The 27,431-nt window shown below is 41.1% G+C and overlaps 1 protein-coding gene across 7 annotated transcripts; it reads right to left on the bottom strand.

Annotated features, from left to right (window-relative positions):
* Window positions 1-86: 86 nt before the first annotated feature.
* On the bottom strand, window positions 87-27,431 carry gpatch8 (G patch domain containing 8). Of its 7 annotated transcripts, XM_080904371.1 has the most exons (11): window positions 27,274-27,344; window positions 23,310-23,387; window positions 22,353-22,388; window positions 18,111-18,129; window positions 15,005-15,077; window positions 8,324-8,365; window positions 5,861-5,928; window positions 4,735-4,821; window positions 4,499-4,642; window positions 4,274-4,404; window positions 87-3,997 (listed from the first exon to the last, which is right to left on the bottom strand). In XM_080904371.1, the coding sequence occupies exons 7-11, from the start codon at window positions 5,885-5,887 to the stop codon at window positions 160-162; spliced, it is 4,227 nt and encodes a 1,408-aa protein (XP_080760497.1). In that variant the 5' UTR covers window positions 5,888-5,928; window positions 8,324-8,365; window positions 15,005-15,077; window positions 18,111-18,129; window positions 22,353-22,388; window positions 23,310-23,387; window positions 27,274-27,344; the 3' UTR covers window positions 87-159. The 7 variants fall into 7 exon arrangements, with proteins under 7 accessions (XP_080760497.1, XP_080760495.1, XP_080760493.1 ...); XM_080904369.1 differs by lacking the exon at window positions 8,324-8,365; XM_080904367.1 differs by lacking the exon at window positions 8,324-8,365 and having other exon boundaries at window positions 15,005-18,129.

Below are 27,431 nucleotides of genomic sequence, written 5' to 3' on the forward strand. Positions count from 1 at the left end.
GCACTGTGAAGGCCAGTAAAGTTCTCATAAGATCCACATCTTACAGCCTGCATGATGTAACAAAGACTTTATTTAAAACCCTAAACCAAGAGAGTTCAGGTTAAGTCTTTCATTTAGTGGTTGGTTGTTGTGAACACACTACTTCATTTTCATTTGTTTTCAAGAGCCGTGGTTAGGGGGGTGCTGGAGGTCCTGTCCTGAGAATATTGGGTGTAAGAGTGGGTGGAGCTGAAGCGCTGCTGCTGCTGCAGCCTGTGAGGGTCGGGGTGTGAAAAGTGTGGGGTAGAGGGCTGTGTGTGGAACATGGTGGAGAGCTAAGGGGGTGTGATGAAGTGCAGAAGCAGGGATAATATGTATTGGCTGACCAGAGAGGAAGGCTGTTGGGTGGGCAGGGATCAATCCTGCATGCCCCAGTGAGTGTCCCAGAGAATGACCAAGTGACGGCCCCAAAGGAGACAGGGAGATGGGGGTAAGGTGATGCTGGGGAATGTGATGTACCTGGGCCAGCTGGGCATGTGCCGGATGTGGGTGGTGGGGATGAGCTGGGTGGATGCCCATTGCCGCAGCAGTGGCTGCATGGTGCTGAAGGATGGCGTGTTGCACTGTGGTGATGGATGTGCCAGAAGCTACGGACACAGTTGGCTGCTGAATATGGATCTGCTGCAGGGCTGGTGGAGGGGGCGCTGGGGCCAAAGTGGCAGCTGCTGCGGCAGCGGCTGCTGCAGCAGCTGAGGGAAAAGTCTTGACCTGCTTGGCTAAAAGCTGCTGCTGAATATGCTGTTGTGCAGCCTGTTGCAGCTTGCTGTATTTCTCCATCTCCTCTGGTGTGAATGTAATTGGCTGACTTTCCAAAGGAGCCAGTCCATCCTCCTCTGCCTCCATGCCATCCTCCTCCAAGCTGGGCGGTGGGTAACCAGGGTAGGCATGCATGGCAGCCTGCTGCTGCTGCATTTCAGGCATCATGGACTCCATCATTTGGTTCTGGGAAAGGTCTTGTCCTGACTCTCCTTGGTACTGGGGCATCATCATGGAGGGCTCTTGTTCAAATACTGGCCGGGTTTCTTGGTGCCCCTGGTCTTCTGTTGCAGGCTGCTGTGTCTCTTCTTGAGTCACTGTGCTCTGTGGGGCTTCCTCAACCTTCTGAACTGGTGGAGCTGGAGGTGGTGGTGGAGGTGGGAACTCCCTTATAGGCTCTACTAATATAACCTCTCCTTCAGGTTCAGAGCTCTTCCCCGTCCCTGATTTCTCTCCCTCTTCAGGTCTGATTAAAGGAATTGCTGGCTTTTTCCCTGCCTGCAGCTTACCAATTAGTGGAAGCATGGCTTTGTTTCCAAGGGATGGGGGTAGTTTTGGGCCAAAATAGCCCTGCGGTGGGTCTTTAATCTTAATCCCAGATTTTGTTCCTGTGGTAGAATCTTCAGAGCTTTTCTTGGACTGAACCTTCTCCAACAGCTGTCGTGCAGTTAGAGTGTTTTTCTGTTCTCCTGCATCTCGAGACCCCCCTGGTCTCAGACCCAGCGAGCTGGATGAATGGGTGTTACGGTTAAGGCCTCGTGAAGAAGAAGACCGTGGAGACTGGGAGCGGTAGATGCGTGAGCGGTTGAAGTCTCTGCGATGGGTGTCACTATCCTCTCGACCCCTAGTGCTTCGCCTGTGAGGAGACCCTTTATTTGAACTGGAGGAGCGGCTAGCAGAGCTGTAGCTACGACTGTAGCTCCGCCTCCAGGATCTTGCACTAGTGCTGCGACTCCAGCTGCTGGAGCTTCTGGAGCTGCTCCGATGATGCCGTCTGTGCCTCTTCCTGCGGCTGTAGCTGCGTGAACGTGAGCGTGAGTCTTCTGAAGAGGAAGATGTGTACTGATGCCTCCTGGATCGTCTACGTCCTCGGCTACTCCTGCGGTCATACTCTGAGTCGGATGAACGTTTGGAGCGCCTACGTCTGCGACCTTCTGTGCTATAGTCGCTGTAGCTGTCTGAGTAGCTTCGGCTACGGTGGCTGTAGGCACTGCTGCCTGCTGAGGAGCGCTCAGAGCTGCTGGAATAAGAGCGACTACGGGAGGTTTGGCCACGATGACGTCGGCGACTGCTACCTCGTCGTTCCCCCCGTCTCGATGAACGGCTGCAGGATCGCCCTGATTCTTCACTATGGTGGCGGCGCTGTTCCCTCGGGCTTGACCTGTGATGACGTGAGCGCTGGGTATTAGAGCCCCCTTCTTCACTTTCACTGCTCGGAGGTCTACCAGAGCCAGGACTCTTTTGGGCTGAGGTGGAGCACGAGGCACTTTGAGATGCACTGGTGTCAGTCTTTTGTCTTTTGTTGCCACTGTGCTCTTCAGATGAGTTGGCCTTGTCAGTACTTTTTCCATTCCCTCCTTCTGCTCCAGATTTGCAAGGCACTTCCTTAGCACCACGTTTCCTCTTCCCCAGTTCTGCTCCTGTAGCTCCTTCCCCTCCAGTTGTCAGCTGTACAGAGGAGGTAGCAGCTTTATCTTCCGACTTTGGTTTAGGTTTTTCCTTTTCTTCACCTGTTGCCTCAGCTTGATCTTGAGCCTTGTTTTTGCTCTTCTTACGTTTGTGTTTTTTCTTTTTTTTGGGCTTTTCTTGTGTTACCTCAGTCTCACCTTCTGCATCTTCTCTCGCTCCTTTTTCTTTTCCTTTGCGTTTTGAATGCTTTGCAGACTTCTTATGCTTCTTCTTTTTCTTCTTTTTCTTTGCACTATTACTTCCACTTGTGGGCTTTTGTTCTTCACTTTCTGGCTGCCCAGACTCTCCTTTTGACACTAGCTTGTCTTTGTCAGCACTAGTTCCAGGTTTAGTAGCCATTTCTACTTCAGATGGTGAAGCATTCACTTCTTGTCCCTTGTCATCAGTGTCTTCACCAGGCTTGGGGGACTTTGCCACTTTCCCACCACGCACTCCTTTGTTACGGGACAGTTTGAAGTCAAAGTAGAGGGGATTGCAGCTGTAAGACAGGGAAGGTTGAGCTTTTGTAAATTCAAGGAGCTCTGATGGCCACTGCAGGGTTGTAGTCTCATCTTTGCTCAGGACTGGAAAGAAGGGACCAGTGGGCATTTTCGGACCAGCGTTTGTATCCACAGTATCACGCGTCTCTGCTTTCTGGGTGGGTGAAGCTGGTACAGCAGGAGCTGCATCTTCTGCACATGAAGGGGTCTCCTCTTCTGCCTTTACGTTAGCTGATAGAGGAACTAGGTCTGGGTCAGCATCTACAGTAACATTGCCATGTTCCTTTTCAGTTTTGCACTCTGTCACACCACTCTCTGTCTGTTCTGGACTTTCTTCAGCCTTGTTCTCCTCTTGTGTCTCTTCCTCATCGTCTTCATCTTTGCTCTGACACTGTTCAGAGGCTTTCATGAACAGCAAAAACTGGAAGTGTGGCTTTACTCGACAGTGAGCTGGTGGTACATAGTGGTAGTACTGAGGCTCTTGTCCAACATATCCTTCATTGGTTTTCATCATCATTTTCAATTTGCTAAGCGTTGATGCTAAAGATCCTCCATCATCAGGCTGCTGCACCTCTTCTGTACCTGCTGCATCACCTCCTTCTCCTCCTTCACCTCCTCCAGACAGTCCCTTAGGGCTGTCTGTGCCACAGCCTGATGTGTCATCTTGTCCTCCAGCCTTTTCTCCCTCTTGACTCTCCTCTGTCTCCATAGCTTCCTCACCATGATCAGCAAAAACAGCAGCTGCTGTCTCCAGTTTTACTGGTGCTTTCTTGGCAAAAGAGAATGATACACTGACTTTTGATGCGTTGCTGGAAGTTGGCGAGGATGAGGCATTCTTTCCCAGAGAGAAGCTAAAGGTTGGACCAGACTTTGGGGAGGCTTGACCAGTTTTATCTGACAGTGATCCTTCCAGGGCAGTGTCTGCCAAAGACTGTGTCATACTGTTCTCGGGTGTCATGCTGTTGCTGTCTTCTCCTTTCTCTCCATCAACAGCGACTGTAGTTGTTTTGAACATAGGTCCACTTCCAGGAGTTCTGAAAGAAAACATTACACCAATGTGATGCTGGACAAATTTTTACTATCGAGGTCTTTGACGTTAATTTTTATCATGCTTACTGGAAAAGATGAAAATATACAAAAATATGTTTTAACTTACAGTAAGTGAAATGAAATACATTTTGTTGAATTTGTCTAGTTTGGACTAACATATTGAACCAGTGACATTTATAAAATAAGTAATTTCACCATGTCCCATTAAATATATATACACAACCCATCCAGCAGATGGCACTCCAGGAACAAATACTTACCGGTCTTGCTGTTTTCTCTGCTCAGCAAGCTCATGCAATCGCCGCAGCATCTTTTCTTGTTTTTTTCCATCTTTCCGGGAACGTGATGACACATTACGAGCAAACTCTCTCTGCTTCAGCTCTTTAAGCCTCTGCAAGACAGAGAAAACGGGAACATCATTTCATCGTGTCTTTAATTAAAAACAGATCTACATCAACACCGCAATGCTTGCTAAACAGCAGTACCTGCTTGTGAGCGTGGTCATAAGAGTTAATGTGGTTGTCAAATTCCTGGTGTTTGGTGTACTGTTTGTCACACAGCTCACAGTAGAAATTGGCTCTCAGGTCTTCCAGAGCTTTTGCGATGGCTTTTTCTTTTTCCATCTGGTCCTGTTTTTAGTGGGAAATTTAAAAATACAGTATCAAAAAAATACAAGTGATAACAATTATTATCACTGTGACAAAGAGATAAACAACCTCACCTTGTATTTTTGTCGCAGTTCTTCTGTATCTTCCTTTTCCACTTCGAGGACTCTCCTCTTCTCTGTGGCATCCTCGGCATAATCCAGCTAGGACAAACAAAAAAGTCACATCATAAAGCAACAACATTGTCAAAGCCAGTCCAAGTTCATCTTATATACCAAAAATGAGTTTAATATGGTGCATAGAAGAGCTGATGTGACTTGAACGCATCGAGTCCCTACAGTGACTATAGAAGACAGCACATGGAAACTCCAAGAAGAACAGTTGGTCAGTTTGTGTCGCTTGTGTGCTGTTACACACGTTTATCATGCTACACGTTTATCATGCTGACTGACTGTTTGCTGTAGAAACATCTATGCGACCAAGGTAGGTGAATGTTATTTCAAGACAAATATCAAAGACTAAAGGCAGGAGCTGAAATAACTGACAGTGATGCTCGCTGAAAATTTAAGCATAGTTTTATTTAGCTGGGCAGTGTTGGTGTCACATTCTTCTTTGTGGTTTTTACATGTTTTGTTTTCATTAAATAGAATCATTCATCATTCATGTCTGAAGGTATTTGAAGTGGTTAAGACTGTCCATGGCAGTCAAGATCTTTAATATGTTGAACACAGAACACCTCTGCATGAACTGCGTGTTGTGAACAGGACCCGTTATACTTAAGTAGTCCTGTAGGAAGTCACTGTGCCATAGCCTTGAGACTTCTCTTAAGGGACCTAGCAAAGGAATGTATCCCATACTATGAGATAGATAGATATACAAAAATTTGTGCTAATTATTCACCCACAAAGTGTTTCTTAATACTTAACAGTATGGTTTTTATGCTATGTAAATGTCTTTAGAGCTCCTGATGATTGGTCCAGAGGCTATCTGGTTGACTCATCAGGAGCAACCCTGAAACATGGGATTTTCAAAACCATGCGACCTTGTATAACACAGCATTTTAGCTCAACTGCTCATTTTCAAAGTCATTTCTATTTCACAGTCAAAGCACTCACCCCAGTGTCAAAACAAGTTCATAATATTTATCTAAACACCTTAAACTACTACTTGGGCACTTAAGGTGCAAAAAAAAAAAAAAAGAAAGAAAGAAAATGTACAAATCGATAAAAATGAGCATCATACCTCCATCTCCATTCGTCCCATCCCCATGACATCATACTTAAGGATGATGGGCACAGGGTCAGTGCGTCCTAAGGGTAGAGAGAGAGAGAGAGGACTAGGTGAGCTTTTTTTAATGCTTGGATGAAGAACCAACTCGGAGACAGCCTGCTTTTAGAGCATAGGGTGCTGGGGTTAGAGAATTTTGCCTTCAAGTGCAAAGAGACCAGAAAGCTACAGTGAACCAAACACCAGCCATTCTCACAGCTTACTGCAGCCACCAGCTACAAACCAATTTAGCCTTCCTGTTACATTTGACCGGGCTGCTGGTTTGCATTATGAATGAGTCAAATTAGCTGCACTGGATTCCTGATGGAGTAAATGAAGACAAGGGGATCAGGATTGCTCAGTAAAATGTCTTGATATAGAAGTACACTACAAAGCATACTGATCTTTAAGCCGGTATGTTTTCATTTGTGCCTCTCTGGCACCCCTCCTCCATCCTTTCATTCCTGCAGTCCTGTTAAACCAGAATGCCAAGTTTATCAAGGACGCTGCAGCTCGAGGGACTGTGTGTGTGTGTGTGTGTGTGTGTGTGTGTGTGTGTGTGTGTGTGTGTGTGTGTGTGTGTGTGTGTGTGTGTGTGTGTGTGTGTGTGTGTGAGTGAGTGTGTGTGTGTGAGAGGGGAGCTGCAGCTGCTGCTACTGCTCACAAAACACCACTGCGACATCCTCCTTGAGAGTAACAAAGGCTCCCAATATTATCTAAAGGCTATTGCATCACTTCTTGCTGAACTGTCTGTCTGACCATTTACTGTCCTGAGGTCCAAACCTGTTCCCTTGTCAGAGGCCCCCCTTTCCTCATTATGACTGAAGCTGAAAGATTTTTCTTCCGTTTACTTAACCTATGTTATGTAAGCTGTGAAAAGAGCTAGATCAGAAGGAAATTAACTTGTAGAAAAATAAACAAACCAAAGACAACCAAAAAAACAAAAACAGAATGAAACATTAAAGATATAAAATATAAGTAAATCAAAACTACATTGGAGATTGACACTGAATTGCTTGATCCACTCATAATCAGCCAAACAAAGCAGAGAGAAAGAGTCAAATTAAAAAAAAAAAGAAGAAAAAAAGGACACAAGCACTGAACTACAGCAGAGTGACGTCACAGGCCAGGTATCGCCATGGTGACAGTGCAAGGGATGGGGGATACTTACCTGGTAAAACATGGGCATGAGTAGGAGGAGAAGGAGGGGGGGACAGACAGACAGACAGGGGAATCTCAAAACAAAAGGCATAAAGAGAATTTGGACTAGTCTGCTGCTCCTGATGCCAGCCAGATGTAATAATTAATCACACTGATAGTGATTATCAATTCAGTTTGGTTTCAGTTTTTTTCCCCTCCCACAAATCCAATAATCCAATGTAGGTTTTTCCACAAATTAAATTTCTATGTATACCATTGGGCATATGGAAAAACTACTAATATTTAATTACAGTGGCGCTAAATAAGATGTAACCTTACTACCAGTTGGTGCCATATATAAAGAAGAGAAAATAGAATTCTCCTATTCGTAAATACAGATGATTTTCAATCAAGAGAACGAAACATAAGTAATGGAGTAAATAATATGTTCAAAACCTTTTGGTTTTGATTAAAATTTCAAAATTATCACAACCGCAGTGGCTTTCTTACACATTCTTACTTTCCTAGACAGGAAAGTAAGAAAAAATTTATTGCAAATCTCTGTTTCTTTTAGCCATCATAGCCCAATGACATAGTCATTTTAAAAACAAATGCATGGGCATAGTAGCACCCTGTATAACAGTCTGCCTGCACTCTCAGTCCCACGGCAGTGTCTGTCACCTAGGCAGGCTTTTTTTTTTTTCTTAAACAGAATACCTAACAGTGATTGGATGATTTTTCTGGCCATATTCAAACTAAGGAAGTGAAAGAAAACTGCTGATTTTGAGATCACAAGACTACTGATAGCCTGGACATGTAAGTTCATGCCCTTTATCAAGCAGCAGCAGAAGTGAAACCAAAAACAGGGTTTAGTCTGTTAGCCAGCCACTGCAGTGGTCTCTCTGACAAGTCACAAGTCAGGCCTAGAATTATAGATTAATGAACAATTACAGTCATCCCAAACTATCACCAATCTTTAAACACAGTGACAATACTTCCACATTACCCATTCCAGTGAAAAAGAAAGGGACCAGACAAAAACAATGTGCATCTAAATCACAGGGTGTGAATCACAAGGTTTTTTGGAGAAAAAAAAACTGAAAACAAACAAAATGACAATGTTCTAAGAGTAATACATATGCATGGTAATATACAAGCAGCAGAATGAAGACTAATACAGAGAGAATTAAAGCCTATGTAGCATTGGTGCTCTGATGAAAGGAAAAACAAACCAAAAAAAAATTGGAGAAATAAAAACAAACAGAAAACAATTCAATTGGGGGATAAAATAACATTTACCACTAAGTTTACCATCAGCACAACATGGGCAGGATCAAATCGCTGTAAAAAAGAAACACCAATTGGTTAAGCAGGAAGATTGAGGCACATAGAGAAGGGAGGGTGGGGTTGGGAGTGTGGTTATGGGATTTAGGGGGGTTCATTACCAGAGGGGCTACTGTGTGTCAACCGCCCCACCCCCCCTCATCCCTTCATTCAGGGCTAGGTGCTTACAGGGATTTCCTCTCACCACTCTCTCCCAACCACTTATCCCAGTCCCCAGGCCCCTAGCCTGATGTCATCTTGTTTCTCAAACAAAATATATCCCAAAAAACAAATTACCACCCCTTACATCTTTTCCACTATGGGAACTTGCGACCTGTAACTGAACACAAGCTAAAAAATGGGGCAGTGGGAGTTGCGGAAGCAAAATCTGAGCTCCCCTCAGGAGATTGTGCTAAATGAACCAACACTATAACATAGCGCAAACAACATGGTTTTAAACTTTATCATGACGAATGCTACCATTTCACTAATACATGCATGTATGCATTCTCATATGTCATTGAGTTCCTGTAGTGGAAAAGCAGGTTGGTTTTACATCTAGTAAAAATCCCTCATATTTTAGCTTGGGAAATAAAAAAAAAGTGAAATCTCATCAAATAAGAACTGTTAAAGGAGCTATTCTGCGTAAAAAGACTAGAAACTGCCACGTCTGATAGTATTTTGGGTCTAGAGGGAGGCTTACCGCCTAAGAAAAGTAATGAATCAAAAATATACTTTTGCCTTTTTAAAGATGTGGTCAAATATCTAGATTGAGACAATAGGTGTCTCTAGGGATGACCACCATTTTCCCCCTCTGAGCTTTTTTCCTTGCAGATGCTTGTCAGCCCAGTTAGCAAATCTCCCTGAGATTCCTTCATTTCCTCGCTAGCCTACCGCCAGCAAGCTCATTTTGGGATGTGCTTAACCATGGAAAAAGTGAACACAAACTACACATAAAATGTACCTGAGGGAAGAGCCAGCAAGGCTTTGAGCAGTGCTTAGAGTAGTTTCTTTATTGCTATGGAACAGCAACGTTACTCAAGTACAACTAAAGATGTTAATTGTGCATCCAATCGTTTTGTCATATAGTCCTATATCATGTGAACGTAGTCGTTTAGTGTGCTACCTCCAACACTGCTTAAAGCCCCAGGTGAATGACAGTTGGAGGCAGGCAGAAGTGCACCTCTGGGACAAACATGCTATGCTGAAGGGGCAAAGAAACGGGGGGAGGATGGGAGCCTGTGACCATGGGGACAGAGACAATTGGGGTGTAAGAGGTGGAGAGGTTTTCCCTGCAAGTTGACTCTATGGCCCGGTCAGTAGCAGACACACACGCATCTCAGTTCCACATAATGACCACACACATACACATGAGTTTCACAGGTTTGGAGGTAGAAACAGGCAAACAAGCAGAGGGGAGAAAACTTGTCTACTCTGCAAGCCATTCACAGTCTGAGCCATGGTTACAGCCAATCAGATTACCCAACAGCAGCCACGGAAATTCTAAGAAGGGGGGGAAAAAATCTAACATACACGGAGATGATGATTCTAAGGATTTTGAATGAATCATGGCTTCCTAAATCTACCTTGATTTAAAATGGATCGTCCTTTGTTCAAATTGAAGCACATTACTCATAAGCAGATTGAAATAAAGGTTTAGTGATTATAAAGCAAAGAAGAGGAAGCTGACAGAGGCCATTAGCCTATGATAAACTGTAAAAGGGGTGTTACACTGAGGTCAACTGCAGAGTGGGAAAAGAAAACACACCCACACACACACATACCCACCCACACACACGCACACACACTGACATACAGAGGATCCAACAAACCTTACCTAAAAAAAGGGCAAAAGGGACAAAAGAAGAATAAGAACAGAGTCAATACAGTGAAAAACTTAAAAAAGGGGACACAATGCTTTAATGTCAAATTTCATCAACCGTCTCTTCAGGCAAAGAGGACAGGAAAGAAGAGGAAGATTATAGTGATTATCCAGCAGACTTCAATGAGATGCAATGGTTCACCTATGTGATATGCCTACTCCTAAGTATATTAGCAAAATTCAACAGGAGATAGCGTGCTCCAACACTGGGCCATTAATTCCAGCACAACAACTGGACACAATTTGCCGCAGTCTCATCTGCCCACAAAGCAGGATGCTTACATAATCTCATGACTGGTGCCAGCGGCAAAAACAAGAGCACAGTCAGCCTCTGCAACTTGTTCTCTCCTCCACACAAAGCACACATCCTTATCACATCAAATAGTCTGCTATTCACTGGTTCATGGCCAGATGGAAATAAACAATGATGGTTACTGAACGCTAAGCTCTGAAATTTCTGCTGTTGTTACCCTCCATAAACTTGTCAGCCTGCCCAGAAAGAAATGAAGCAGCCTCTTGGCCTACTCTGGTCCTTGGCCATGGTCAGCCTGAGAATACCTATGAGAGACAACACTAGGAGCCAAGGCCATATATGTACATGTGAGAGCTGCTAGGGTGGCAGCAACAATAAAACTCAACAACCAGAGCTCACGAGAGCTCAGTGTCTCTGGAGGACAAGTGATTCCTAGAAGCAACATTTTAACATGGAAAGAACAGACCATGCATGCTGTAATTCTGCATGAGCAAAAAAGGTAAAGACTATAGTGATTACCTTACTTTAATACCTTTCTACACTCAAATAAAACCAACAAAAAAATACATAACAGCTCTATGTTAACAGTAGAGAGAGGATTCATCATGTTCGTCTTCCTCTACTGGTCAGCCAAATGTCAACACTTACCATTATTCTGGTAAACTAAGGACACTGTTTAGTTAGGCAGTCTGTGTTCAAATTTTGTCAAGCACACAGTCCAAGACATTTTCAAGACCCCCTTTTCTCACTCTTTTACTTGGCAATACAGTGTACTGAAAAATCCTATTCCCAGAACCATGTAAACAAGGAAATCTGGATTAGATGAAAACAATTAAGCAGCACTATCCTGGACACATGTTTATAGATCTGTATATATAAGACAAGTAAATTTAAGCAACCCAGATACAAGCTCTGCCTAAGCCCCAACACATTTAAGACAACTATGTAATTTGGGCGTGTGCTTTTCACTGTTTTGCAGTATTAGTGGTGTTTCTCAATAAAATGCCAATATTGAAAACAGATGTTACTGCTAGGTTTACAGGAAGGGCAATGCACTTGAGAAAGCATTGCAACTGAGCAAGACTAAGTGAGCGAGGGAGATGGATAAGTCAGACATGACTAAAATGTTATGGATCCAGTGGACAGAAAGGGACATAGAGGAGGAGGCAGATAAGATTAATACCAGAAGCTATGTAGAAAAACAAGCTCCACTCTTAACAGACTGCAAGGACTCGCTTGCCCTGAAGGCATTGACATCACTCATATAGAATGCTATACATCACTCTTTTTGGGCAGAATTCAGGGAAGGGTGAGGCTACGAGTAGAAACAGAAAGGGGAGGAAAAGGAGAAAATGAAGATGCTGATGAGAACAGGAAAGCCAGTGAAGAGACAGGAAATGGCTTGGTGGAGACATGCCAAGGCTCTGCACCACTGCCACTGAGCCAATGAGCCTATGAGCACAGCAGGTCTGAGCTAATGAGGTGCCAACGTCGGCCAAGGTCTAACCCGCACGCTCAGCTATGTGCAGCCTTCTAAGTTCGTGCAATTCAATATAAACAAGGCCATTAGATTACTATGAATGGCCAAGAGAAAGTAAACCTCTCTTAATGCAGCTTTTTAGTCTAAAGCCTTTTACATCTTAGAGAATTTGTTCTAGTGCACAGGTCACTGAGCATTTCAGAGTCACTCTCAAAATACAAAGCAATCCTTAAACTAATAGAGTAATACAATGTAATATGTTCTTGGGCATGCAGTTAGAGTAATAGAAAAGCAGATTTTTAGATTAAATGCTGGACTCATCAATTGTATAAAGTAGAGCTGGGCGATAGAACGATAACGATATGTATCGCGATATAACTTTTACTCGATAGAGAAATTAAGCTATCGCGATAGACCTCGCCGCTCTTGTCCTCAAAGAAAAAAAAAAAAAAGGTCAGCCAATCCAAATTAAGTAGCGCAGAGCCGAACCAATCACAGCCGCAGCGTCACGTCGCGTGGCTTGTTACGTACAGCACAAGTGCCAAGCCGCACGTGTGTTTGTTTGGGAAGTAGCCAGGGGTAATGGAGGAAATGAGTGTGCCGACTAGAAAAATCAACCGAGCGTGACCGAAGAGAAAAAAGATGATGGTTCCAATGCCGGAGAGATTGTCGAACGGAAGAGCCATAGAAGTTCCGTAGTGTGAAGGTATTTCGGCTATTTCAAGTCTGACAAAAAACAGAGTAGCGTGCACTGTAAATTGTGCCGAAAGCAAGTCTGGAAATACAATAAACTGGTGCATGCGTCACACTGTGCGCCACGTTATTGTTTCGGTGAAATGAATTTCTACAATACTGTTACTGTTAATTCTACTCTCTGCAGTGTTTAAATGCTTACATATACACACAGTTACTGTCCCTCCACACATACGACTCGGTTCTGCTTCTATGCCCCAGCTTTGTTTACTTTTTCCCACCGAGGCTTCTAGACTTCTGATTGGCCAACATTTCGGCACGGTTAGGAATCTAGCGCCACCTGCTGCTTTGGCATGTTCATAGCAGCGTTTTCCTTCATTTCTGCCTTTATGTGTGGACGGGATTATTTTTTTAAACGAAAACGGAAAATCTCAGTTTTCAAAAATACCCGTGTACGTGTGGACGTAGCCTGAGTCTCTGACTGGAAGCGCTAATTCGTCATTCGGCTTTTGTCAGACTAAAGTAACTGTTAAAACTGTTTGAAAAGCTAAGCTATACAACAAGGAGAGATTGAGAATTTCCTTTTAGTTCTCAGTTTATTTGATATTGACAAAAGTTAGTCAGTTTTGTCTGTTCTTCTGTAAAACAAACTAAGATTTATTTTTAGAATTAATATTTTGTTTCTAAGTGGAATTGACAATTTAGTCTGTTTCGTTTGTTCTATTTTGAAACTTAAACGCTTTAGCGGCTGCCTTTTGTGTAGTTTGCAATATTTGCCTTTATTTATCTGAAAAAGTCTCATGTTCCTTAAGTACATCTACCCTGTTGAACTTATTATGGGAAATAAATATTTAAATAAAAACAAGCTGCTGATTATTTCACATTTTACTTGTGAGCAACGGCACATTTAAATCTTACAAATATAGTTATTTGGCTTATATCGTGATAGATATCGTTATCGCCTGAAATGAAAAAAACATATCGTGATATGAAAAAATCTCATATCGCCCAGCTCTAGTATAAAGTCATAGGTATACAGGGTAAACACTGAGTTTAATGATACAAGAAGTGTTCAACTAATGGGACTGTCCAACACAGTGTCTGATCAAATGTCTGCTAGCTACTAGTGGACCTATGGTCCCTATTTCTAACTTCTGTTTGCGGTCTCAGAGCTGTAGGTCGTGTGATGACCAGCACACACACAGCAACCACACAATGGACAGCATAAAAACTTCTTTTTGATTACAAAAATATGGCAATGCAGTGCATTCCTGTAGGGTTGTGGAGGTGCGCGGAGGTGTAGGCATGTTTATTAGGAACTTAGAACATAATGGCTGTAAAACCATCTTTCTTTCTTTTTTGCATTTCTCTGAATCATCACTCTGTTCAATACTAGCTTGCTGATTAACATATTTATAAACTGCCAGCTTATGAGGTTCACTTTACAGTAACAAAACTGGTTTTTACCATCTATGTGACCGAGAGATGAGCCTGGTCAAAGTGCTGGTTAAAATGCTACAAGTCGGTAACTAAGTGAATCAGAAATAATCAGTGCTACAAGTCTCACTCCAACGTTCAGGGACTTGTGGGGTAAAATAACTCCCCCAGAGGGTCTCTGGGCCTCTGTAGTTAAAATCAAGAGGTCCTTCAAAAGTCTTTAGTCCCTGGGAAAGGTTCTTGCAATGGAAAAAACCCAGCTAATGTGTTCTCATTTATTTGCACCCCTATCCAACTAAAATAAATAAATACTCATGTTTTAACATGTTTTTTAACAGAAATCCAATTTAGCTAAAAATGAGATAAGATAAACACTTTATTTATCCCATATTTAGAAAATTCTGATATGATCAGCACATGCTTTCAAGTTCAGGGCATGATCTGAAATAGATAAAACAAATATGTCCCCTGGAGGCAACAAAGAAACCACCATATCAGCAAACTGTATGTTCAAAAGCACTGAATCTGAATGTGAACAAAGGGCAGATTCAACTTTGCTGTCAACTAAAGCATTATGTGAAGATGACTAGCTCCATTCTAGTTCCCAAGCCCCAAAGTCCCTTCCCTAAGTCTTAATCAAGGTCAAGAATATTTTCTTCCCTCTTTCAGTTTAAAGTAACAGCAGTATGAGAGCAAAAAAACAACTACAATGTTTCCTTGAATAACAATCAATTTCACACTACCAGATACAAAGGAAGAAGGCAGAGAAAAGATAAAGAGAAAAGAAAATCTAGCACAAAAAAATAAAATAAAATAATACAAAAGGGGGAATGTGAGAGGAAAGAAAATGATACATAGTGTTCCAATACCATCATACATTGAACTTAAGTGTAAAGAAGAGTGTGCCCTTACCCTGCATGGTTTTGCCAAGGCCTTGGCCCAACTTCCAGCCATGTTTCTGAAGCAGCCGGTGCCCGATGTTATCCTAGCAGAGAGAGAAGAGAAGAAAAAAACCAAAAATATTCCAATAATAAGAGGAGCTTTACCCGTAGCACGGGTGAAAAATAAAATAAAAACAAAATTAAAATAAAAAAACACTAACAAAGAAAAAATAAATAAATAACACTCAGATCACGCTACCATCATCAGCACAACCACCACCACCAACACCATCGTCATTATCGTCATCACCTACAGCGTGTAATAATCAGTGTCTTCCAGCACAAAGAGTGGTAAGGGAGGCTGGGTGTGGGGGAATAAAAAGTGGGAGACTGAGAGGAAGGGTTGAATTCAACTATGAACAATACATGAGGCTATATGTAATCTGTAAACTACAAGATATCCTCCTGAAGTAGGAGTGCATTTTAAAAACCTTTATTAGGCAAAGAAACTGGGCGTGATTATTTCTATATTTTTCCATTGATAAAGGTAACACATGAAGTCACATCCACTAACTGAGAAGTTAAGAGGAGGAGGAGTAGGAAGGAGGAAGGAGAGGGCGATATATGTATCACACGCATACATATATGAACCACTACAGAGCAAGATCTCAGTACACAAAGAAAAGTAACACAGAACAGGTATGGAAATCTAGCATAAACAAAACAAAGACCAGAAACTCCAAGCTTGCTGTGATTCTGTAACCATGACGAGGAGAGCACCATGAAACATATGCAGCTGTCACAAAAAATTATAGCAACAGGAAGAGACAGAAGTGGAACTAGTGGGCCTTGGATTACCATTACAAGGCCCAGGGTGGATAGAATATGCATGTGTGAGGGGATATGCGGGTGTGCAGGTGAAGAGAGGAACACATTGTGTGCATGTAGCCCCACCAGATATACGAAAAATAGCTGTTGTGCTTGTTTTTGGACATCCTTAGCGGCTCTGGTCTGTTATCAATCGTCACATCCCACCAATTTCAACACTTATAATTTGATATTTTCATAGATACCATTAGTATTCAGAAATGAGAAAACATACCTTCAAACTACTTGAGGCCTCTGAACGTGCGTGCAAGGCTTTTCTTTTAATACTAATGATTTCTATGACAAATGCATCACAAGATCAAGCAACTGATAATGAACCAAAGAGGCAAGAGGAGTGCAAAAACATACACAACAGGAACTCTTAGCACACTGTGGGGCCAAATGTGCATGTCGGAGACCGTTATATCACTAGTATGGGTCAGCAAGAAAACAAAAACATTAAGTGAAATGCAAGACCGTCCCACCACTACACACTACAGTACATCCTCAAGCACAAATAAACAGGTAACGATGAGATTTCTTAATAAGCAGTGTTTTGCTGTTGTGATTATAACTATTCCAAGCTTGTCTAACATTCACCAGAGTGCTGCATTCTACCAAAAAACATACAAACCAAACAAAAAGGATATTTATAATCACAAAGAGATTGACATCAACTTTCACAAACAGAAAGTGAAGGGGTTTAAACAGAAAAAAAAAACTGCATGCAGCTTTTTGTTAAAGAGTTTTAACAAAAAGGATCGTCGGTGTTAGTAGCGCACTGTGAATGGTACACATACAGAGGAGTGGGGCGGGCTGAGGGGTGTGGGCGGGTTAACAAAACTCCAACTGTGTTAGTCTCAGGTGGTTCAGGCACAGAGAGGAAAGTGATGGCTCAACGGGGCTCAATTAGTTCTCTTTGGTAAAAACAGGAGGTTGGGAGCAGAACAGAGCAGGCTGAGCCATGATGAGGGTGAGTTTCTAGGGTGGTGAAAGTGAACTGGGCTTGTATGAGTTAGTGCATGTGAAGGGGAGTGGTACTCACACACGCAGTGTGCATACTGCATCTCCGCCCACGAGACTTTAATTGAGATACATCTGGCTGTAGCCCTTTTTTAAGGTGGTTTTTCAAAGCAAACTGTTGCCTTCCTTTGCCCTATTTTACAAGTGACATACTTGTACAATATGACATACTCAGGAAACTTAAAAATACTTTGCATTTTGGTGACAAGAATAACATATCCAAATCATCTGGCTGATGTTTGCAGCAAATGCTCAAGAAAGACTCAAATTCTTCACGTCTTGTTTCTGTTACAGTTTGATGGGTTGGTTTTTTTTTTTTACTCCTTTACTGTGCAAATGTCAGATCCTTTCCGCTGTAGAATGAGATAAGAGAGAAATATGCGCTGGGACTAACATGGCAGGAAGGCAACTGGAGACAGACTGCCTGAATCAACTCCTAAATCAGGACACTGAAGGCTAAATTAAAAAGTCTTGCAAATCACTGTTTATTACTTGTTGCTGCCTAGCAGTTGGGCAAGGACTTATATGAATTAGAGGCTTTATGGCCACTAAGGATCATTTCTTCATGCCTAATAGACAAAATGTGCTCTGAATTTATTGTTAGGGGAAAACACTGCAGCAAATTCTGCAGTGAAAGCCACTCCTGTTCTTGACACAGGACCTGCTTCTGTCCTTAACTGCAATATTGGAGTCTGACAAGACTCTACACAGAAAAGCATTTATTGATGAGGGGAATTAGCTGACCTATGAAGAAGGAATTGAGAAAATAAAATCCACCCTGAACTAACTGCTGAGAAAGGCACTCCCTCATCCCCTGCGCAATTGATGTTAGCTGATTTATTTTTCCAGCACAAAATGTGGTTGTTAGGAAAAAAAAAAAAGACTCAGACTCAAGTGCCATAAATGTATATGCTCCCTTTCACAAATCAATCTTTTGAGTTTAAATCAAGTAATTATACTAGGAAACCCCCCCCCCCAAAAAAAACAAAACAAAACAAAAAACAACTAAACAAACAAATAAAAAAACCCCAGCAAGGGCATGCTGGATGAGGCAACAGTTCCAACTGCTGACAGTAAGAAAACGATGCGTTCAAAATGTGTTCAGCAAAAGTTAGAGGGCGGAGATGAGGAGCAGACTGGGTGTTGAACAGATGAGTGCACCAAAAGAATAGACAGACAGACAGATGAAAGCAACGACGGCGAGTCCAACAGCAGTGCAAGTGGAGTGAAGGCATTTCCATACGAACCTGGCTTTAAAATACTGGGCTGTCAAAAAAACAGTCACACGTGACACAACGTAAGAAACCGGCCAAACGCTTTCAACTGCAATTCTGCTAGCTTCTCTAGTTCTTAAAAATACAAATCTCTCTCTGCTTTAAAACAAACATAATACTGTATACAAACAGAAAAGGTAGGCATTTCAATAAATCCACCAACTGACTGTTAATATAAGAGAAAGAAAAAAAATAGAAAATGTTATCCAAACAAAGACCTCTACAAGAGGAGGTGTTCAAGAGTGTGCAATGTGCTTTCAATGGCACAGTGCATGGCAACATATATGTAAAAAGGAAAGTGATATGCAGGGGACCCCATTTAGAGACCTCAGAGTATTTACTTTTAGTGAGAGCCTATGCAGCCATTTTAATGAGACAGTATGTGTGTGTCCCTGTCAGGGTGTGAGAAATTGCTTTAGCTCAGATTAACAAAGACATGCCAACACTGGACAGGCATACTCATAAACGTATGGACCGAAGCTAACAAAAACCACGTATTTTCAGTGGTGGTAGACAAGATTGCTTTCTGCAGCTCCTCGTTCATTTTAGCAATTGCCTTGAAAGTGAAGCTCTGTAGTTATCAGTTACTCTACGTATGACTAAATGAAAACAACCATCTAAGAGCATGAAAAGGCAAAAAAATAAAATAATAAGCCTATTTGTATGTGTAGATGTGGCAGATTTTAAAGATTTCACTTACTAATTTAGGGAGAAAGGGGGGGGGGTCAATTTTATTTCATTTATTTAAAATAAAATAACTAAAAACACGTACTTACCTCATAATTCTGAAGCCACAATTCAAGGTGAGGGAATTTAGCAGTGTAGTTAAGAAATAAACACCTCCAAACAGATAAGTGTTCCTGTTCTTTTTGTGTGTGAGAGTGTGTTGATGTCCAATAGCTACTTAAATCATTTGTGATAGTCTCAATTATGACCCCTTTGGTAGCTGTGGTAAATTTAGAGCCTGTGGTGTTGTGAAAATGTGGGTCAGTTGTGTTTGACCTTTTGCTTGTGCTGTTGTTCTTCCTACCTTTTATGTGACAGACGTCAAACAAGGACAAACAGCTGTGTCAGATACTGTCTGGCTGTAATGCAAGACCCTACATACTTCAGTAACAGCTGATACACTGTCACCCAAATGTTCCTCTTAGAACCTTGGTAACTTTGAGACAATCATAATGTCTACAAGAAGCCTAGAAATACATAATAAAGAAATAAATCTCCCTGTGGCCTGAATACTCATGTTTCTTGGATTGCACATCTGTGTGGTTTCTGTGGCTCTGAGGCTGCCCACTGCATATCGCTCTGGTACTGGGTCAGGTCAGGGAAGGAAGGAGGATGGTAGGATTGAGGGACTAGGAGGGTCAAGAGACGTGGGGGAAATGAGTCTGGGAGAAAAGGTTGTAGTTGTGATTAAGACAGAGTGTTGAGCGGAAATAGTACTGAATGCTATCAAGTTAACACATGCAATGCAAAAAACAGTGTTAGAGAAAATAGCAAAGACCAAATGGGAAAGATAGGAAGAGAAAAAAATATCCCAATAAAGTACCACAGACCTCTAGCTGCCTATAGATCACACACAATAAGTGGCTGGAGAGGGGCTCCGAGAAGCTGGGCCAAAGCATTCACCAACAGCTCCGAGATGTAACACTGGTGATCAAGTGCCACAAATTCTACTGCCTTAGAAGTTTTCACTAAGGAAGCTGTGATAGAAGTGTCAACATAAAAACTTCGCTTAAAATTTAATGCAGACTTTTAGATCTACTTCTATTTATGTGTCGTTTACATCCAAGTATGAAATTCTGTTTTTAAAACATGCTTTTGGGGATTTGGTCAGCGTAATATAGTTACGTTTTTTGCTTTAAAAACTGTACTACACCTTTTTTTTAAAAATTTAAAATTAAGAACAGCCTCATAATATCTTCTGAATCACCAAATATCATCTGATATTTGCTTGCATTGCAGTACTGTGCAAAAGTCGTGAGTCACCCCTCGGTTATTTATATTTTGCTAGCGAATGGGAAATAGGTGAAGCGACTTATTGAAACATCTGCAAAAAAAAAAAAAAAAAAAAAAAAAAAAAAACCCCAAAAAAAACAGTTTGTACAATTCTAATGAGTATGAAAGTCAAAATTTGGAATGAACACCTTTATTCATCAGCACACCCTGAACCTTCTTAAGCTTTCTTATCATTTATTTAAGCAGTCCTCAGGAATAGTATTCCAGGCTAATTAGAGGTCAGTTAAAAACTCTTCTTTGGATGATGGCTGCTTTTTGAACAGAACAGAAGTTCTGTTCAAAAACAGAAGTTCAGCCAAGATGATCTCACAGTGCTTCAATAATGTTGAGGGCCATGGTCTGGGGAAACCAATCAATGATTGTTAATGTTCCAAAGTGTGCATTTCTATAAAAAGGCATGCCTTTACTGCACTGCACCGTTGTCAGGCTGAAAAATGAAGGTGTTGCCCGTATTTTTTGTGATCATAATTCCTTAAATTTAGAAAAGATCTTAAACAACACTGGTTGAAAGGCAGCCCCAAACCATGACAGAGCCTACAACAGGTCTTACAAATGGTTGTACCCCTCTCCTGAACTCTTCCACACATATTGATAACAATATCATGTTTCTTTTTCTCACGTTTAATGTTTTCTTTCAGATAAATTTATTTGCTTTTTTTTTTGTTAAAGGCCTGCCATTTTGTCCTCCAGTTCTTGAAACTCAAATATTTTTTTTAAAAAAAACATTACATGGGGCTAGTGACAAAGTGCCTAAGGATATTATTTAAATGTGGTTCTTTGCTACATTTTCAGTTATGAGTAGAGTAGAAACAACACAGGTTCAAATCTTGAAAAGGTGCCTTTTTTATGCTCCAGTGACTCACAGGTCAGTGTTAAGTGGCATTAAAAAAAGAAGAAGAAAAGAAACAAAAAACAAAGAAACAATAGCCTCTGAAAATGGCCTCTCGTTTTAAGAGCTAGTCTTAAAATACATGAAAAAGTATTTAATGTCCAAAGAAAAACCTTTAAAGACCTTCAGAAAGACTGGAGAGCTATTGCACAAGGCCACTTAAAAAAATTACAAGAAGGTCTAGCTATTTGAAAGGAAAATATGAATAAATGGTGGGTGCCTAAATACTTTTGCACAGCACTGTCGGTAAAATCACCTTGCTTTTGAGCATGCACCATCCAAAACAATTATGTTCAATAACACTAACGGTACTGGCAATTAAGTGACAGTTGACAACACCTCTGCTGACGTGTGAGGAGCTGTGTGATGCTGCAGCATGGCCCTCAGGACCCCTCCACAAATAATAGCGCAGGAGCAAAAGAGCCACTTAAGCCGGGTGAGCAGGCCACCTCTCTCCCCCTCACTGTTTTCTCCCTCTCTCACCCACACGGTACAATCATTTTTGTATCTGTGAGGAACTGCTTCATACATAAAATTCTACATAGATAGAATCTTTTAATGTTCTTGGTTAACAGAGTACTACCTACTACCCTTTCTTAAAAATTCAACAAGGCTTGGTCAAATCAAGGGCTCGGTAAAATCCTTTTATAGCATACAGCTATGTTTAATCCAAAACATGCAGGTTATTTTTCAAGCTAATATTGAGGTTAGAAATTATTTTACAGTACTTATAATTCACCTGAGTTCATAATTTTTCATCCATCATTATACTCATTTACTATTGTATACTCTGTGATTAAAGAATTTGTTTCTGTTTTTATAATAATTTAATTGTATTTCAGAGTTATTTAACTCTATGTGGTTACTGATTCTATCTGACATGCTTCATAAAGTGACCTAAAACTGAAAGTAAGCAGAGTTTGAGCCTGCTCACCACACTGCTTGAGAGACAGAACGGGGGTATGGAGAAAGTAAGAAAGACAGAAAGAAGACAGCTGCCTGCGCTATTATCGAAGTGCCTTTTCAGCGAAAAATGCAGTCCCAGTTGCACAAGCACCATGCCAGCACAGAATGACAGAGGGTACTGTACACCGAATCACTGTGTAGTAGGGAGGGAGCGAGAGAGAGAGAGAAACTGAGGTAGAGAGAGAATAGATGTAAAGTTTAACAGTAGTGAAACAGAGATAGCCAAAGAGAGAGAGAGAGAGAGAGAGAGAGAGCAAGAGAGAGCGAGAGAAAGATAGTCAGAGAAGCGTTACAAGGACCCTAAAGATAGGAGTAAGAAAGCAGAGCGTGCAAATACAAACCGGGTCATTGCTGCTTAGCTAATAGGGGCCAATTCGCTGCAGGAGAGAAATGTCGAACACCCCAAGTTGTGTACAATAAGATAACTGTCCTATAGACACAAACACTAACACACAAATTCTAAAGCTACATAGACACACACTCACTCAAACACAAATGTATCCACTCACACCATCTAATGTGCACTCGCTTGTTTGCTAAATGGGGTGGAATAAGCACTGCATAGTTTTCATAAACATAAATTTGACAAACTGCAAAACAATCAGATATACAACTGTAAACTAACTAATGTGGTCATTTTAAAAACATATCTGCACTGCAAAATGCATTCTATTGGTCTTCCTTTTTTTAAGACTTTATTTAGGACTACATAAATTAAATTAAAAAAATACAAATTAAAAAAAGCCTTGAAATCTCAAAGTGACTCATAAAAAAATATAAGTGACCAGCTTTGTTTAGCATATAAACTCATGCTACACCTATGTGTAACGTGTATGCAGTTTTCATATTAAAATATGTATGAATTTTTCTGTAAGTACTCAAAAACCAGCCACTAATGACAGTGCTTCATCCACTCCATGGTTTCACAGCAATTTCTTCTCCTAGCGCTTAGATGACTAACAATGACTAATGGGAAACTGATACAAAAATCTAACGATTATCTTTAAGCTCTACATAAAACAGGAACATCTAGCCTATACATACTTATTTTGAACTGTCACACAAGAAATGGAGTAGGCATAGGACATGGGAAGTGGGGCGGGGGGACTTAAAGGATATTAATGCACATGAGACAAGTGATTCTACAAGTTAGGTGGCAATGTGTTCAAGAAAACACTGGATGCAGCTACACGGACAGTATGAATGGAGTAAAAGGTGTTGTTCTTATTGCTCCCTGGACCAATCATATCCACTCTCACAGCTGGTCCAATGGTGCAGGATGATGGATGCAGCCTTACCGATTCGATGGGCTTGTCCAGGGATGCCTGCTCCAGCTCCAACTGACCCTCTTCATACTGGTCAAAGTGATTCCCACCCTGATGGACACATTTAAAAGTGTAACGTAGAAATATATCAGAAAGCAGAAAAGTAGAAAACTAGTAGAAAACTGGTCAATTAATAAAGAAATAATTGGCAACTACTTTGATAAAAGAAGCAGTTTAATATTTTTATTTGAAAATGACTTAACATCATTTGGTCTTCTGACTAATAATTTGACAAAACACGCTTTTTAAACACAGACGAAGATCTGTAATTTTTCACAATTTTCTCACATTTCAGAGATCAAATGATTCATCTGAATTGAGAAAATAGCTGTTACTTAGACACGCAAGTGAAAATAACCATTAGTTGCTGCAGCACTGATGGCAGTTCACAGGAAGAAATTTGTAGGAAGAACTCAGGAATGAACATAAAATCTGCATTTCAAGACAACACATTGCTTGATTCTTATGTCTGCACTTTCAAAACAATGAGACAGCAATATGAAGGGAGGAGTGTCCTGTGCCTGGTACACCTTTACGCCGCCCTTTACACTGAGCAACAGACCAGCACACAAATAACTAAAAGATCTGATAACCTTGACTAAAAACTAAAGTGACAGCTGAGTTCCATTTCTTTATTTCACATTAAATTTCTTCCAGCAGTTACAGTGACTTAATGCTTCCTCAGGATATCTGACTGAATATGAAGCATAGCTTTAGAAATACAAACTGAATCTTGGGTCAGGCTGAGAGTGAGTAATGGGCTTACCACCCCAACTGAAGGAGTGAGCTTACAGAGCAGTTTCTACTCAGAGACAGATGGCTTCCTTTCTCTGGCAGCAGAGGAGAGACAAAGGTCATGTTTACGAGTTTGCTTTATTCTACCCTCAGAATTATGAAAGACTACAAAGATATTGGACGGTGTATTACTTACTATTTACTTGTAGCATCTACAAACAGGTTAGTGTGGACAGGTAAATCAAAAGCAACTATTAAAAAAAAATAGAAAAGAAAAAGAAGCAAAGTTTTGTAAGCAGAAGAATATTTAGTTTCCCTCTATATTCCTAAGTCTTCTTGCACTGGATGATAACTGTTAATACTCTACAGCATACATCACTTTGGTCATTTTGTGAAACTCTGAAAAGAAATGTCTGTTTAAAAACAAAAGAAACCAATGCTTATGTGGCTGGGCAATGGAACTGCAGCACTTTTTTTTCAGGAAGCCTGGTTTTGCAGAGATAAGCAACTATTTAATTCAGCCTACTATAATGAGGTGATGAGATGCCATACTTGCTGTCATTAATTCAGACGAAACAGGACCCTGCATCAGTATGAGCGAAGCCGGGGATTATGAGAAGAAGAGCTGCTTGGGAAGCGCAAAGGGCTTATTTGTGAACAAATCGATGGCTCCCTGCAGTTCCCCCCTCATCTCCTCTTCTACAGACTTTCTGTCCAAACCACTTAATGTGCTATCAACACTGCCTCTATCCACCACAATGACTTCTAATTTTCACTGCCGTTTGCTTCCTCATCACTCTGACTCTTAATACATGAACCCCACACCAGTGCTGCATAGAAATGACTCTGACCATGTTCTCCAATCTGCATTACAAGAGTAAACTGCCACTTGTGCTATTGCAGTTAAATAGATGTCCCATACCACATCGCATTAGGAAATGAGAGTTACTCTATGCAGGAGCTCATGAATTGTGTTATATTATTCTGCAAGTCAAGACTAGTCATGTTCTACAGGTCCAACAGCACTGCTAAGTCATTAAAGAGGACAGGGTTGTTGGGCTAGTTGTGCTATAGATATTAGGTAGACCATCTGTGGGTGTTTCCTGAATAGTGTTGCTTGGCAGCAAGCTTTTATCCATGGAGTCAGAGAGAAACTTTCTGAATACTGAGCATATGAATGCCTTCGCAGCAGTTCTCACATACAGAGCTCTACTGTGCTGTGCTGGAGCTGCCCTCAACAGACTCATTCAGACCACACAGCAATTCATCTCTCACTGACAAACCAGCAAAAAAAACAAGTTCCACAGTGGGTGCAGAGGGGGAAAAAACAAAACAGTTTCTTATATGCAAGCTTATAATTAGAACTTAATTGCATGTCTGGTAGTTTGTCACAACACTGCTCAAAGAAACAGCTGATTTCCAACTGTAATTATGTTTGATACTATTACCAAAATACACCCAACTTTAACCAAAAAGCTTAACACCAGCCCAAAAGATTACATGCTTTAATGTCATTTTTAAAATGTATCTTAATAACGGAACAGAAAAATCTAAGAAATACGAGCAGAAATCATAGATACAAGCATTCATCCATGGATTAGCATTCAATTAAAAGCTTTAAACTCATAAACTAACCCAGCCTGAACACTGCTATCAACACAGAAAGTCTCCTGCTTTTTTACAAAAAGTATAAAATAAAGGGGACATAGACATGACAAAAAGAACTGAACTATGTCCATGTATGTACAATGAGGCAATGCAAGTTTTTCAAATAGATAGGGTGATGCTTCCTAGAATCAGTGTTTTGAAATCTCCATGCTAAATGTGTTGGTGATGGGCTTGTTTTATTTATTAAAACTCCTTCCACATTAGTGTACTGTAATTAAGAACAGAAAAGCATTAACATGTGCATCAGAATGATATCTGAGATTCAAATCGCCACACTGCCATGTATCCACTCTTTTGAAGTATCTTTGAACCAGATAACACATTTCAAACAGATGTTAAAACAGTTACTTTATTCTCACTTGCAGTAACAGCTTATAGACCGCCCAACAACAACAACGTCAAAAGTGGGAAGTCCACAAGAATTTAAAAAAAAAAAAAAAAAGTTTGAAAGAATTGAGTTACACAGTGGACGAATGACCCTCTAGCGAAGGGTTTATAATTAAACAATACCAACAGTCAAGATGCAAGTTTATTTTGTAGTCTAGTAAGCATAACAGTATTTGGTTTCTACTGGGTGCGGTCTTAGATCCAAGATGGGCTTGTGGGGGACAAACAGCTCAAACAGAGGTTGTGAAATTAATCTATTCAGCTACAGAACCAAGCCAAATATACAACCTGAATAACGTCATGTGACAAACATAAGATTTTTAACTGGCATCGGAGATGTACTTATTAAGATAACGCAAAATATTTACAAAGACTCCCAGTTACTGTGTCAATATTCAGCCAGACGTTTAAATGCGGGTGGAAACAAAACAAAAGTGTCATCGGTGTGAAACCAATGCTAAAAGACAGTTCATTTACACAGTTACATTAGCAGATAATCAGTATATGAATGACCAAGGACACTGTACTTAAAATGTGTCGCTAAACATGCTCCTAACTTACACTCTGTGTTTTCAAGTCGATACCGGGGGCAATTTCTGAATAATATCCGACAGCTATCTGTTGCTAGATTCATCTTGACCTGATGATGACCAACTGTGGTGGAATTTCAGCTGTCAAAATAATACAGTCATTTATGGCTATTAATGCTACAACAGCTCAATGTGCGTACAAGCTAGCTATGTTAGCTCACTATCCATCCTTAGCATATGTCGAAAAATAATCAGAATGCCCAAGGTCACTAATGAGCTAATTGGGACTCCAGTATCTATTTTGCTGTTGCGTGGTTAAATGTTTGTAGTTTCAGAAAGAAACGGTTGATAATGAAGACGATAATCCAAGACATGGGTCAAATATAGCACTCAGGCGAACACTGAGCCGTAAGGCAAGTTAATATCAAAAGAGCCGCAGTGCACTAGCGTTAGCATAGCTAGCTTGCAGTGCTAGCAACGGGGATCTAGAGCGAAATGCACGATGGTGTACACGATACGTCAAAACTGTCCTTAACCTTCAAATAGATATTAACTTACTGAAACACCTCGACACTTTAAAAAATATGGAGGTGGACCAAATATTTAACATGCATTACCTGGAAATCACGCTCTTCGTTGAACCTAGAAAATCTGTCGGCCATTTTCTGAACGCAGCAGCAGTTGTGTACTCGCTCAGTCTGTGTCCAACAGAAGCGCGCTGTGGTGGGGAGGACGTTCTGCGGTGAATTTACACTTCACTGCCAATATCCACCAA

The sequence above is a fragment of the Rhamphochromis sp. 'chilingali' genome, assembly GCF_963969265.1.
Source record: "Rhamphochromis sp. 'chilingali' genome assembly, chromosome: 15".
NCBI classification, from domain to species: Eukaryota; Metazoa; Chordata; class Actinopteri; order Cichliformes; family Cichlidae; genus Rhamphochromis; species Rhamphochromis sp. 'chilingali'.